Source organism: Blennius ocellaris (assembly GCF_963422515.1).
Source record: "Blennius ocellaris genome assembly, chromosome: 10".
Taxonomy (NCBI): Eukaryota; Metazoa; Chordata; class Actinopteri; order Blenniiformes; family Blenniidae; genus Blennius; species Blennius ocellaris.
In genome coordinates, this window is record NC_137659.1 from 11,994,344 (window position 1) to 12,009,483 (window position 15,140).

The following is a 15,140-nucleotide window of genomic DNA, read 5'->3' on the forward strand; positions in this document are numbered from 1 at the left end:
AGGGGCTGCCAATGTGTGTGTGTGTGTGTGTGTCTCTTCTTCACCTGCGCCTGTTCTGTCTGTTCTGGCAGCCGAGGCCACGGAGAGGAACATGTTAAACTGGGCCGTTACACTGGCTTTAATTTAGAAAAAGAAGGGGAAAAAAACTCTCTGGCTCTCGAGACATCTCGTGAGCCGATCTGAGCTGAGACAGAATTAGAATAAAATCAATGTTTAAGTGGATATTGTTCCCTTTTCTTCCCTCAGATATGATCTGATAGGCAAACAATTACTGGATTACAACTCACTGGGGGGATGAATGAAATAAAGTCAGAGCGAATTTATTGAAATTATCAATGAGAATAGAATGAGGACTTAAAATGATGCCATTGCCACCAGTTACACCACATTCTTCTGCGCATCTTGTTCAGCTGCCTCAGCATTATGAGATGAAAACGTGAAATCTTATCTGTCTGAGTCGATCAGGGCGTCCTCGGGCTGTGGAAAAGGACAAACCGTTCATATATGTCTCACAGCAGAGGTGGCGAGGTCACTAGGACAACTCAGGATGCCTTGGCTGCTTTAACTCACGGGGTTACACGCGGACACGTGCTTGGGGATCCAACAGAATAGTGTTCAAGCATAAATCTCTTTATGCTGAAAGAGCGCTTATAGAGGTAACGCATCATGAACAGACATTCCTATTCAAATGCTTTGTCCTCTAGCTCAGGGACACTGCGCATCTCTGTGCTCCCCCCTTACGTGTCGGTGCGCAGACTCATTTAAGAGCCCGAGAAACACAAACAAGCAACGGAAACTATTGCTGTATTAAAGCAAGCTCTGCCTTTAACCCATATATTGAGCGCCAACTTTCGCCGCACAGTCCAGGAATCTCTAAACAGGGTTTAGAGGTCTTTCAGAAGTCCCCTTTTTTTTCCCCCCATCTCAAAGCCCGGATTGGTCACAGCGCGGCTCATTTGCATGCCTCGCCGTATAAACCCTCCCGCAGACACTGCAGCCCTCTTGCGCTGAGAGCAGCACACCTCCAGTCGAGAGGGAGAAAGAGAGCGGAGCGCATCCTGAGTGCGCATTGAAAGACATATGGAATATTTATTACTGGGTTTAAATTTAAAGAAAATCCGCGGAGAGTTGACAAGAGGGCAAAAAAAGCTTCTTTTTTTCTTCTGGTGCGTCTCATTGAAACTGTAAAGTGGACTCACTGAGGACAGTTTGCTGAATTGAACATTGTTTGGAGTGAAGGCGTTAAGATGGGAAAAACAGGGTGGAACGGGCTCTGGGTGCTACTGTGCGTCTCTTTGACAAGCCTGGTTGCTGCCACACAGGGAAAGACGGTGAAATATCAGACATTTGAGGAAGACGCACCGGGGACAGTGATTGGAAACTTAGCCAAGGACATCTCCTCCAGTCCCTCTTCATCGGGGACTTCCAGGAACAATTTCAGGATGATGAAACAGTTCAACTCGTCTTTTATCCGTCTGAGGGAGAGCGACGGGCAGCTGACCATCGGGGAGAGAATAGACAGAGAGCGGATCTGCAAACACACCCTGCACTGCCTCATCGCCTTCGACGTGGTCAGCTTCTCCAAAGAGCAGTTCAAACTCATCCACGTCGAGGTGGAGGTCAAGGACATCAACGACAACTCCCCCGAGTTCCCCCGAAAAGAGTCGAGTCTGGAGATCTCCGAGAACACAGCAGTGGGCACACGGATACCTCTGGACTTTGCCGTGGACGAGGATGTTGGCGCAAACTACATCCAAAGCTACCAGATCTCCGTCAACAGCCACTTTTCAATAGACGTGCTGAGCAGGGCCGACGGGGTTAAATATGCGGAGCTGGTACTTATGAAGGAGTTGGACCGAGAGACGCAGGGTTCTTACGCGCTGGAGCTCGTCGCCATGGACGGCGGCAACCCGTCCCGCACAGGAACAACGCGCATCAACATCAAGGTGAAAGACTACAATGATAACAGCCCGGTGTTTGACCGGAACAGCTTTTCCGTGGACCTGCCCGAGGACGCACCGGTGGGCTCGCTCCTACTGGACCTCAACGCTGAGGACCCGGACGAGGGACTCAACGGTGAGGTGGTGTACGGGTTCGGTCCCCAGGTGCCCAATGAAATAAGGCAGCTGTTCAGAGTGGACAGAAAAACCGGGAGGCTCACTTTGGAGAGTCCAGTTGACTTTGAAAGTAAGAACACGTACGAGTTTGACGTCCAGGCCACCGACTTGGGTCCGAACCCGAGTCCGGCCATCTGCAAAATCGTTGTGCAGGTGCAGGACGTGAACGACAACGCACCGGAGATTTCAATCACACCAATGACCTCGATCACGGCGGGCATAGCGTACATCACTGAAGCAGCGGCGAGAGAGAGTTTTGTGGCGCTGGTCAGCACCTCGGACAGAGACTCCGGCGCAAACGGGCAGGTGCACTGCACGCTGTACGGACACGACCACTTCAGACTGCAGCAGGCGTACGAGGACAGCTTCATGATTGTGAGTACGAATCCTTTAGACCGGGAGAAGATCCCTGAGTACAACCTGACAGTGGTGGCTGAGGATCTGGGCTCCCCGCCCTTCAGAACCATCACTCAGTACACCATCCGGCTGACGGACGAGAACGATAACGCGCCCGTGTTCAGTAAACCTGTGTATGAAGTGGCCGTGGTGGAGAATAACGCGCCGGGCGCCTACATCACCACTGTGGTGGCGCGGGACTTGGACATGGGGTCAAACGGGAAGGTCAGCTACAAACTAGCTGACACTTATTTCATGGGCTCCCCCATCTCCACCTTCGTGTCCCTGGACCCCGCCAGCGGGTCGCTTTACGCGCTCCGGAGCTTCAACTATGAAGTGATGAAGCAGCTGGATCTCCGCATCACGGCCAGCGACAGCGGCTCCCCGCCGCTGTCCGGCAGCGCCAACGTCTATGTGAGGATCGTGGACCAGAATGACAACGCACCGATCATCACGCAGCCGGCTCTCAACAACGGCTCCGCCGAAGTGCTCCTGCCCCGGGACGCACCGGCCGGGTACGTCATCACCCGGGTGGAGGCGCGGGACGCGGACGAGGGCGTGAACTCGGAGTTGTCCTTCGGTCTCGCCACGGGCGAACCTTCCGTGTTCTCCGTGAACAAAGCCACGGGAGAGATCTACCTCAACCAGGTGCTGAGCCACGACGTGGACGAGACGCTGAGCGTGACCGTGACGGTGAGCGACAGCGGGCGGCCCGCGCTCACCTCCACCGCCGCGCTCCACTTCCTCATCATCGCGGGCGCCCCGCCGAGCGACCGGACACTGTACCAGCCGGGGGGCGGGGACGAGGTGCACGCGCAGTGGGACCTGTCCGTGGTGATTATCGTTGTGCTCGCGGGGAGCTGCACCCTCCTGCTGCTCGCCATCATCCTCATCGCCACCACCTGCAACCGGCGCAAGCGGGACAAGAGCGGAGAGGACAGCGACTCTTATGGGGAGAAGGGCACGCTGGAGCGAGGGAGGACCCACGTGGTGGACAACCCGCTCCTGCCCCTCCACGGCACCGGGGCCGAGGCGGCCTTTGACGGACAGTCATACAGCAGCCAGCCCGGCGGGTTCACCTCCACTCACCCCGGGGGCAGCGACATGTGCTCTGCCTCAGAGGACGGGAGCGAGGTGCCCTGCGTGTATGACTCAGACAACAACAGCAAGCCTCGAGGGGCCAAGCATGAGGTGAGATGCACTTCTGGAACTCTGTGATGTGCAGGAGGGAGGGAGGGGGTGGGGGGTGGGTGGGGGGATGTGCAGGTTGACTCGAAGCAATGAGGAATGTGCAGTGTGTTGATGAGAGCAGACACTAACTTTCTTTTTCTCTCTCCCTGCAGGGCTACTCCACTCTGCCTGGCTATGGGAATGGGAAAGAGGCTGTAAGGCCCATCACCATCTGGAAGGGCAACTCCTACACCACCATCTCAGCCAGAGACCCTGCCTTTAGTGGCAAAGACAGTGGCAAGGGAGACAGTGACTTCAATGATAGTGACAGTGATGTCAGTGGGGACACCGGCCTGAAGAAAGATGGAGCAGTAGTTGTGCCTCCTATGGCCAACCAAAATGGTCAGTATAAAACAAAATAAGATCCTGTCTGTTAGTTGTTACAGGTACATGCTTTGTTCTAACTTGTTTCTCATCCTTTCAGCTCTGTGGGCTTGCACCAGTGAGTGTAAAGTTCTGGGTCACTCAGATCGTTGCTGGAGCCCCTCAGCAGTCCGAGCAAACGCGGCCCCCTCTCCGGCCCCGACCCTCTCCTCCTTCAGCAGCCTGCCCAAGACTGCATCGCTGCCCCGGGACCCCAACCGCAGAGACAATTACTACCAGGCCCAAATCCCAAAAACCGTGGGGCTGCAGAGCGTGTATGAGAAGGTGCTGCACAGAGAGTACGACTATGTTCTGGTCACCCCACCACGACCTGTGAGGGTCCAGGAAATCAGTGACATAACCATCCCTGTTTACACCCCCACTCCAACACACTGTCCAAACAATGACGTCTAGAAGACACAAGTGCACACACGCACCTGAGCTCATTCTAAAAGAAATGTATAGTGTATTCAGATTTTTAATTTATGATTCATGGACAATGAGAATAATGTAACTATTTCAAGTTATTTGTTGTGGAGAGATGTGCACAGAAGTTTATATCTTAATGTTCCTGTGTTTTTGTTTCAGTGTTAACAGCACATTTGAGGTCCATTCAATCACTTTGGGACATTTTGTCGGACATGAAATGTATTATATGCAAGATTTGTACATACAGAGATTTTATTTTTCTATAAAAGTAAAGATAAAGCAAATATGTGTACATACAAATTGTAGATATTGATCTTTAAAGCATGCTTACTATTTAAAATGGCCCCCAGAAACTGCAGTATGAGGGCTGGTGACCCACAATGTATCAAGTTGATAACGATGTATGAAATTATCTGAATGCAATAATAATTATTGTACAGAATTTTTTTGTAATTATTATTCACAATATTCAAAAAGAAAATAAACTTTGAAATACTGTTCTGAACATGGGACTCAAGTGTCTGTTAATAAAGAGAAATGTTGGTGTCCTTGCGGGAGTATCAGTCTCCAGTAAAAGCCAACAGGCGTCGCTGTTAATGCAGTTGTGAGCGTCTGTCCTTGCAGCCCACAGAAGAAGGTCAGTTGAGGTTTTTTTTCTCTCCCTTCTCCGCGGATACGATTTTGCTGGTGAGATGCCAGAGTAGACGCCAAGGTTTTTGAGCAAATCACTCCACCACTTCATGCATATCAGGCAGAAACCTTCAAACTTATTCTTTTCATGTTTATGCACTTAATAACTGCATATATTTGCATATGACAACGGCTTTAATGCAGGAATTTAACATATGCTCAGGGTTTCATTTGATTAATCATTAAAAAAAAAAAACTATGTGCGCATAGCAGAAGCATACATAAGCACAAATACGAATTTATATCGTTTCATTGTTTTTTTTTGTGTTTTTTTTAAGGAGAATCGGCATAAGTTTGACTGGGCACATTGGCATCCTATTGCACGTGTGCTTTTTGTCAGAGGACGTGAAGTCCTTGTGAGAAAATCTTCCTGTTATCCTGTCGGGATGTTTTTTGTCGATCTGCCAAATGCGCACCGTGCGTCCCTTACGTAATCCCGTCATTATCATTCATGGATTCAGGGCATTTTTTAATAACGGCAAAGACTGTTCTGGACGAGGATACAGGAGATGTCGGGGAAACGCTGTCTAAGTCTGTTCAACAAGCTGGAGCTATTACACACTGCCGTGTAAATATGCGGTCTCTGAGGTGGAAAGAAAAAAAGAAAAAAACATGCGACATTCCGTCAGAGTCACCTCTGACCTGTAGCAGTCTGTGGAGGCTTTGAGAAATACAGAGGGAGGGCGCAAGGGAAGGGAGGTGTGCAAAGGTAATGTGAGGAGACAATCTTACCCTCCCTCCCTCCCTCCTCTTTTTAATTCCTCAATAGATCCAAGGTGGCAATAAATCATAACGGTGTGAAATGATGAAGATCACAGCAGGAATCAAACTCATGCAAGTATATGATCTTGAACGAAGAAACTTTCAGATTATTGGCAGAAAGAATAAAATGTCTGACTCAACATGGCTCATAATGTGGCGTATAGTTAATGTCACTCTTTATTCAAAGCCACAAAATCTGAAGAAGTCAAACCTTAGTTGGGTGGTGCAAAAAAAAAAAAAATAGATGGGCGTGGAATGGGCTGTTCCCCTCAGAGAGAGAGAGAGAGAGAGGGGGGGGAGAGAGAGGGGGGGTGGGGGGGGGGGGGGTAGTTAGAAGATTTCGGTGGACTGACTGGGGTTTCCTCAGGTGTTTAGCTATACAGACATGTCCGGGAGCTCAGAGAAAGTACCGATCGCCTCGGCGGGACCAGAGGACCTGCATCAGTTCATGCCTCCGGTGAGTCTCTTCAGGCCACTTGAGTCACCCAGACTAAAGGTTTGACATCGCTGTATCTGTAGGGGCCAGTCAAAAGCCCACACTCAGTCCCTGAGTGGACTTTTAAGAAGCTGAGCAGAAGAGAGCCACCCACAGATCAACTCATAGACAAAATGGGCTGCCGACAGTTGTTCGTGTTGAAGATATTTGTTCAGAGAAGGGATCTCTTTGTGTGTCGTCTTACCGTAGGCCTACTCGGCTGTGGCGGTCAAGCCTACTGCCACCGGCCGGCTCCTGAAGGCCGGGATTGCTGTGCTCATCGCTGGAGCCCTGTTGCTTCTCCTGGGAGCAGTGGGAGCCTTCTACTTTTGGAACAACAATGAAAAACACGTGAGAGTGACTTTTAATAATTTCTCATATGCCTGTGATTGTCTGGTTCGCAGTGCATCTGGCAACAATTGAGCATTAATAAGGGAATGTGTGAGACTGTTCGAGTGCAACAGAAGTCAACTCAAAAGCAGTTTGGGAATGCACCAAACTGGACTCATCTGCCACTTACACAGTATAAATTCTGCTTTTAATCCCATTAATGTTAAGTTTTATTTTGCTTGAGATCATCAGAGAATTTTTAATTCTGTATTTTAAAGTCAAATGTTTCATAACCTTTGTTGTAAAGTGTTTCTGGTATTTGGCCACCACGTTAACATGCATGAGAGGAGCAGAGGATTTAGAACCATCTATCAATATAATAAAACTTAGCTGAAGAGCCGTGCAAACAGCAACCTTTAAAATGAACACACATTTAAGTTAAATTGAAAGCTCTCTGAACATTATTACCTTTGTAGAAGCAGAATTCGGCACAGAGCTGTTGTACTATATTGCATTAGATTCTACAAGGGCATAGAGTAATTGCATGCAAGCAATAGATTAATGACAAAACTACTTTATTTATATATTTTCATCATACCCAGTTCTTAAAGGGACCATGTCTCTGTTGAACACTTAAGTGGTTGAAGTATATGAATAATGCATGTTGACCAACAGTTGTATCATTGCCACATTTTGAGTCAAGAGGATTAGAAATGTTGACACAACCTTTTGTAGGGGGATTCTTGTACATAAAATAACATGTAAGATTCAAAACAGCGCTCCACAGTCCCTTAGGATGTTCAATCTAAAAATCTAATTAGTACTGCAAGATTATTGCATTTGTTCCAGCGCTGTTTCACTTGACCTCTCTAAAATAAGAAGCACTACCAATGAAGAAAACAGCGTTAAATATGTCATTTAATTAATTGGAGAGGCAGTTGGAATGAGATATCTTGAAATGGAAATAAGGAAAATCGAGTTGTCAGTGGGAGATTTCTAAAACTTCCTTAAATGAAAAGTCTCAGTTCGCTAAAGCAGTTTTTTTCTCTCCTTCTTCTTCCAAGATGGATCGTTTCTTGCAGCATAGGCAAACAGTAAAATGTAAATTAAACACTCAATTTCCATGGTACAGTCTGAGGCAGAGCCTGGTGAATAGAGGCGTTGTGTGTTGGAGGATCCGGGCGGGGTGGAGAGGGAAGGGGTGAGGTGGGCTGGAACGGGGGAGTTCTTTGGTCCAGCGGATGCTCCGGGGGCAAGAGGTGAAAGAAATGAGAGGCAAAATGTAGCCTTTTCCGAGCGTGTTTTTCCAATAAGGAGCCAGAAAATGTTATTAAGACATGACGGAAAGGCTCTGTAGACTTGTAATGACATCACTGGGAGCTGTAAGGATGGTATTCTTCGGACCAAGTTTGATTGAATGTGTGTGTCTGAAAGAGTATTTGAGAAAAGACAGGTTGTACTTGTCAGTGAAAGTCACGGGGTACGATTGGAAGAGGAGGGTGAGAATGAAAGAGGAGCGGAGGAGGAGGAGGAGGGGGGGGGGGACTCTCAGGACTGTCATACCTTACATGCCAGTCTGAAAGCGTGAGTGTGTGTGTGTATGTGTGTGTGTGTGTGTGTGTGTGTGTGTGTGTGTGTGTGTGTGTGTGTGTGTGTTCAGGTCTACAATGTCCACTACAGCATGAGCATCAATGGCAAAGTGGAGGAGGGTTCGATGGAGATCGACACGGCCAATAACATGGAGAGGTTCAGCACCGGCAGCGGGGCCGACGAGGCCGTGGAGGTCCACGACTTTGAGATTGTGAGTTGGATCGAAAGTAATCGAAAAATATCAGGAGGCTGTTCAGAGTGTTGGAGAGGAAATCAATCAGATTGGTTGAAGGTTTAAAGACTCTTGTGGGGAGACCGGCTCATTACTGCAGCGGAGAAATTAAGAGCAAGTAGACATGTTATCCCCTTAAGGGCAATCAGTGTCGAGATGCATTGTCCCTCCAATTTTCATTACATTCAGACTGGTGGTTTTTGACCTTTAATTAAAGTGCCCCAATCAGGCCAATCAGACTAGTGAAGCAGCAGTTTTAGCCTTTTAACTATTAAAATTCTGACCTTTAATCACTGTGTCCCCATGACTGTATTATTCTTTTATCTAGAATAGTGCAAAAATGCAGACCTACCTACCTTAAGATTTGACCCAGATCAGAAATAATACATTTTAATATCTTGGTGCATGCTAACCTTCCAAATTAATTTTTCCAGGGGATCACTGGGATCCGGTTTTCAGGAGGAGAGAAATGTTACATTAAGACCCAGGTGAAAGCTCGGCTGCCAGACGTGGAGGCTCTCAACAAGGACTCGCTGACCTTCGACCTGGTCGGTTGATTTGGTTTGTTTCAAATTCCTTAGAAGTATCGCATCTCTATGACGACTGCATGTTTTTAGAGTGAGTTCTTTTCCACTGCACGACATAAAAAGCAGGTTTACGTGTTGTGATAGAAATACACTTATGTCATTAGATTTATAGGATTTCAGCAGAACCAGCTATATCAGTTAGCGCTGCTATAAGTTCTAAAAAAAAAAAAGTTCCTTCATAAACAAGTGACAGGACTTTTCATTGAAAAATGTCTGCCTGTAGAGAGTTCAAAGCTTCATGGGATGAATTGCCTTGAGAGATTAAGGTCAGACCTTTATGATGACCCGGTGAATCGATATGTGCCGCATGTGAACATTCTCTGGCTTTTCTCTCTTATCTGGAGTGAAATCTTAGAAACTGCGAGAAAGCAGCACAAAAATGTGACATGGGCACATCATGAAATCAGTTTTAATCACATCGAGGTTCCTTTAAGCACTGTCTCCAGTGTTTTAATGTTGCAATAAATGTCTTTTTCTTATCTTCTCGATGACAGATCATGAAACAAATAAGCAATTAGCCTCATGCAAATGAAGACAAATACAGTTTGATATGTCACAAACTTCAGTAACTGCAAGGGAGAGCGAATTCATACACGTTCTGCTGTGGGCGTGTTTTTATTCTTTGTAGTGAGTGAGTTTAAAATCCTTGGCCAGGCAGGCACATTGAATTATCAGCGACCCTCAGGTGAACTCAAAGGTTGAATGATTAAGCCAATGTGAATGAAGGCAAAGGTAAAGAATTATATCTAACCTAGTGCGAGGCATTATAAGATTGTGTGTCTCTGGATATAGATTTAAATTTTAATGAAAGGAGTTTGAGAATGTCTGAGGTTTAATCATCGCCTGCTGAAAGCCTTTGCCTTTTCTCTGAGCACCATCAAGTTTAATTTTTAATTTGATGAATACTTTGGTCAGATATCTGTAAAACTAATGATGTTCCCGTTAGCCTACCGCACATTTTATGCAAATTAGTCAATGTTGGCACGTCAACACGCAAAACTATCATTATGCTGGCTGCACATCAGCTGACAAGCATCGTCCCTGTGAGCATGTCAGCAGACTGTTGTTCATATTTAGCTCAAGTAACTGTTGTGATTGCAGTGAGTAAAGTCATCCAGCTCTTCAATTATTCAGGAATTGCTCACTTTGGTTCTTTAAAGAGAGCTGCATGTTCTTTAATTTGTAATAAAAAAGAAACCCAAAGACGTTTTTCAAGAGGTGAATGGAGATTTTCAACCTGACAAACCAAAGATTGGTCTTAAATAATTGCCTTTTGTACAGGCTTATAGGGCAATAATGCATATTTAAGCAGCCAATTCAAGCTGTAAATTACCATATTCAAACCTCTTCTGACAAATTTCTTGTCAAAGTTGTATCAATGCTTTGGTAACACCTTTCACTGAATGTGAATGCAAGCTGCAGCGTCCACACAAATGACCTACCAAGAACACAAACGTGTTCTTTTTTTTGTGTGACTTCCCATCGTGTAACAGCTTGATAAAGTCTATTAGATTAAAAATAATACACAGTTCATACGTACACTCAGTATGCAGTAAATGTGTGTGGAGAGTTGCCGCAAAACACACCAACGCCACAGCTTGTGATTGCTCAATTGGGGCTGCCTGATAATTAAAATCATTTAGTTCTGCGTAAGCTTCACATCCACATAAATCCACATCACCAGAATTGCTCTCGTGAACACACGCACGCACGCACGCACGCACGCACGCACGCACGCACACACACACACGCACGCACGCACACACGCACACACACACACGAGAACACAATTAATTATCACGCAGGGCTGCTCTTATTGCCTCTGTCTGCCTCATAAACGATCATTTATTTCACGTTTGTGCTTTTGTGTGTGTGTTTGTGTGATTGCCTCTCTTTGCCTCATAAACGATCATTTGTACCACTATGTGTGTGTGTGTGTGTGTGAGAGAGAGAGAGAGAGAGAGAGAGAGAGAGAGAGAGAGAGAGAGAGAGAGAGAGAGAGAGAGAGAGAGAGAGAGAGAGAGAGAGAGAGAGAGAGAGAGAGAGAGAGAGAGAGAGAGAGAGAGAGAGAGAGAGTGCGTGGAGACATGGAGATGTTGTTATAATGGTTGCTGCAGGCTGGTCATTTGCTATAATTTAGACTGATGGCAAATATGGGTTAGATAAGCGCGCACACACACACACACACACACACACACACACACACACACACACACACACACACACACACACACACACACACACACACACACACACACACACACACACACGGGTACACACAAACATGCATCTCCATGCAGAGAGAGTGGGTCAGATAAACTCTTATCTGTCAGTGGAGCAGTGAAGAAGGACCCCCGCTTTTATTTGTCCCTCCAGCGAATCATTTGAGCTGGAAAAAAAAATAAAAAAATTGCTACAGCATTTCTGAAAGGTTGGGGGATAACATTCCCTAAACATGGCTGTGGCTAGTACAGTGCAGCCCTCAGGAACAAATGCCTCTGGGCAAAAAATCTTCCCCACAGACTTCCCCTTTTACCTGCAGGCTGTGGATTCAGAGCATGTATGTTTACACAGCCTCTCTCCTGGAAACCTCATTAGTCCATCTGCAGAAAGTTGTTCATTTAGGACATTTAATCTCTCCCTCTCTTCGGATGCTGATGAGACCTGACATTGTGTATTCTGCTAAATGTTGGCACAAAAATAATCTGTGTAGTGAAGCCTCAAGGGCCTCCATTTTACTACTTCATTTTATGTTCTTATAGAAAGCATTAACAGCGCAGCAATACTGCAGATTAGACAAGAGCAGGATGAAAACGGTGTGGGCTCTTTGAACGAGTACGCTCGGGACAAGATACGTGAACAAGTGTGATGTTATGCCTTCAGCGGCCTCACATTTCGTTGTTTGCGATGTCAGCTTGGGTACCATTCTCACCAACTTGTTCCCTCAAGGAGGACGAAGTGATGCCGGCCAAGTTTGAGGAAGACCTGATCTGGGTGGCGGCTGACACGCCCCTCTCAGACTCCGCCTTCCTCAGCAGCAAGATCAAGGACTTGTGTGGAGACCTTCCAATCTTCTGGCTCCGTCCCACCTACTCAACCAGTAAGCTGTCGCACGGCAGAGAGTTAAAAATGCGCATTAAAAGGAAATCGAGAACACTTTGTTTGTAAAAAGAGTTTTGTTTAAGGAAGAAAAGAAAACAAAGACGATCTGGGTCAAATGGTCTCAAGTATTTCCGTTTAACATCGCAGCTGCTTAAGCTACAGAGAGAAGAAAGGGGCTAAAATAAAAAATAGTACAAGTGCTTTTGAAGTTCCACAGTGACTGAGTGTACAATTTTTAGCATGCCGCAAGGTCGCGAGTTCTCAAAACACAATTTTATTCTACTTCATCTGAGGACTTCAAAATGCTGCCAGAGAAACGGCTGTGCAATCAGGAGCCGAGCCACATTAGTGCCACTCGGCTCCTAAATTTGGGCCGCCGTCAGACACTGAGAGTGTGATGTGTGCAGGCGGCCAGAGGAAGAGGAGGGCCATCCTCCGCCAACGCCGCCAGGCACCCGGAGCCGGGGAGGAGGAAGAGGATGTGGAGGCAGAGTTCAACCCGGAGAACCCCTATCAGGTGAGTCACACAAAACAAATTCATGCATTTCTCCCTCTTCTCCTCGTGTTTACGTCCGGCCATGGGGTTTAAAGCTGTCCGTTCCAATCTGAGGACTACCTGAGGAGGCTTTTCCCGAGGAGAGTTTCTCACCGCTGCCAGAGCGGCAGCAGATGTCGAGGTCACGGCGGAGGTGCCCGGATTGTCACTGCAAATCTGAGTGTGCTCTGTGTGCATGTGTTTTTATTTGTGTGCGGCTGTCCAAAGCTTTCCTTTCAGCATTGAGGCTGTATGAATAATTCCACAACATCCCCCCCCCCCCCGCCTCCTCCTCCTCCTCCTCCTCGGTGGCCTCTTCGCCCCTTGCTAAGCACACACAGGCTCCCATACATATACACCACCGCCCCCTCCCATGCCCTCCATCCTCACCCCGTCTGCTGGGCCCCACTTCTTCTAATCCCTCTCTCCCGCCTTTTCCATCCCTCACAGTGAAGCATCCCCCCCCCCCCCCCCAAACACACTGCTGACAACTGCAGAGGGGGGTAAACAGCGAGTGCTACGTTGAAAAAGAAAATATTTGACAACAAAAACCCACATCTGACAACATCCCCGCCTCCCCATCCAGCCTGTCGGAAATCCATTTTTAATTGGTTTGAAATGAGCTTTCTCTGCTGCTATAGATGTACAGTGGGACACGTCTGACAGTCCTTCTCTTTTCCCATCGTAGAGAGGTCTGGAGGGCGAGCAGAACACCATGACCCATGATCCCATGCTGGACCACCAGGGAGTGTGCTGCACCGAGTGCCGCCGCGGCTACACTCACTGCCAGAGGATCTGCGAGCCGCTGGGGGGCTACCACCCATGGCCGTACCACTACAGGGGCTGCAGGGTGGCATGTCGGGTCATCATGCCCTGCAACTGGTGGGTGGCACGCATCCTGGGATTGGTTTAAGGACCTTTTCCCATCCCACCTGGAAGATAATAAGAGTACAGGAGGTAGAAAAGGAAGCCTGGGTGGGAGGGAATCGTGTCCAAAAGGGAGAAAAAGTTTCAGACAGGGAGATAGCGGTTCCCAATTCCCATCTACTGGAAGCTCCCGCTCGTCCGAGCAGATTTGTACAAAAGCAAAGAGCATCTGTAAAATACGTCCGCACATTATGAATACATGGCGGAGAATCTAGGACAGTCGAGATTTCACATGTAAAGGTAGGCTGAGCTGCACACTGCATGTCTTATTAAAAAAACATAGCAGCCACTGATTCAGAAGCATCTGAACTAGGCGCTGTCAGAGAACATACAGCGGGCTATGATGTGCAGCATCTAACAGCTCCATTCGACTGAAATCAAGTCTGTAAAATGACACTTTTATACTTATAGGAAAAGCAGGTAAGCTTGTATTTAGAGTCTCTTTCATTCTTCCTTTGCTGTATGTAAATAAACGTGAAGGGCATTTCAAAAACAGTCAGCTTGAATAGCATCTATTGCTTGTTCCGCTCTCTATCACTCTGGTGAGAAATACTTTGGACTTTTTAAAACTCTGTTCTTCCTTTTTTCCTTCACGGGTAACTGATCAAAATCATGTACTGTGGGCTTCTTCTCAGAAACTTTCATCGTAATGTATTTTTTTGATCTACATTCCAGCCTCAAAGTGCAATATCAATGAATAAACTTTTTTTTTTTTTTTAAAGTAAACTTTAAAGCGTCGACGCTCTCGTCTGTTATTGGCCAAATGACTGTATTCTGTCTGTAAATACACGATGCCACAGTTCAGGATCCACTTCGCTCTTTCTCTTTCAGTCAAAATCACTTGAGTCTTGAGTGTCACATGCGGTTGCTCCTCCAAAGGGAAGAGCAGAAAGAAGTTTCCAGAGTTCTTTAATGTGAGAGTTGCAGCTCTAGAACTCTTTAATGAGACTAAAGACTCTGTAGCCGTCACGCTCCCAGATCTTACTCACGATGCAAAGCGCTTAGCTCCTTTTGATGTCACAGAGCCGCCTCGGGCGGGGGTAGGGGGTAAGGATGGGGGCGGTGTGTGTGTGTTTGTGTGTGTGTGTCAGGAATAGTGCAGGAGTGTTTGTGTATGAAGGGGGGAAAAAAAAGTATTGCGAAGCTAAGGGTTCCATCCAGAGCCACAAATGGGCGTTTGATCGTCACGAGAGATGAAACGATGTGTGATGAATTTAACACTTAACTCAGTGTGAGAGGCTTGATGATGCGGTTAGCAGTCGGATCCATATTAATGCTCTCTTGCCTCGGCAGGACGCCCCCTCACAGTTACAGCTGCTGCATATATGTGGTTGAAGAGCAGAATGAAACGCCTGCTCTCCTGCATCTGCAGCTG

At 47.1% G+C, this 15,140-nt stretch overlaps 2 protein-coding genes across 2 annotated transcripts; both read left to right on the plus strand.

The window, feature by feature from the left end:
- Positions 1-1,247: 1,247 nt before the first annotated feature.
- LOC308135217 (protocadherin-8-like) lies at positions 1,248-4,520 on the plus strand (the record flags this gene model as incomplete). Its single annotated transcript, XM_080503098.1, has 3 exons — positions 1,248-3,704; positions 3,857-4,085; positions 4,168-4,520. The coding sequence occupies 3 exons, from the start codon at positions 1,248-1,250 to the stop codon at positions 4,518-4,520; spliced, it is 3,039 nt and encodes a 1,012-aa protein (XP_080359224.1).
- Positions 4,521-6,321: 1,801 nt separating this feature from the next.
- LOC308135889 (leukocyte cell-derived chemotaxin 1-like) lies at positions 6,322-14,481 on the plus strand. The gene is made up of 7 exons (XM_080504036.1): positions 6,322-6,444; positions 6,673-6,813; positions 8,453-8,593; positions 9,049-9,162; positions 12,151-12,301; positions 12,711-12,820; positions 13,527-14,481. Exons 1-7 carry the CDS (start codon positions 6,373-6,375, stop codon positions 13,749-13,751), a joined length of 954 nt encoding a protein of 317 aa, XP_080360162.1. The 5' UTR covers positions 6,322-6,372; the 3' UTR covers positions 13,752-14,481.
- The last annotated feature ends 659 nt before the right edge of the window (positions 14,482-15,140 follow it).

What these genes read in the sequence shown, in the direction of transcription:
- LOC308135889 (XM_080504036.1), top strand. Translation starts at nt 6,373, where the DNA reads ATGTCCGGGAGCTCAGAGAAAGTACCGATCGCCTCGGCGGGACCAGAG. An exon ending in GGAACAACAATGAAAAACAC is followed by an intron (nt 6,814 to 8,452) that starts GTGAGAGTGACT and finishes GTGTGTGTTCAG; the next exon opens with GTCTACAATGTCCACTACAG. An exon ending in AGGTCCACGACTTTGAGATT is followed by an intron (nt 8,594 to 9,048) that starts GTGAGTTGGATC and finishes TAATTTTTCCAG; the next exon opens with GGGATCACTGGGATCCGGTT.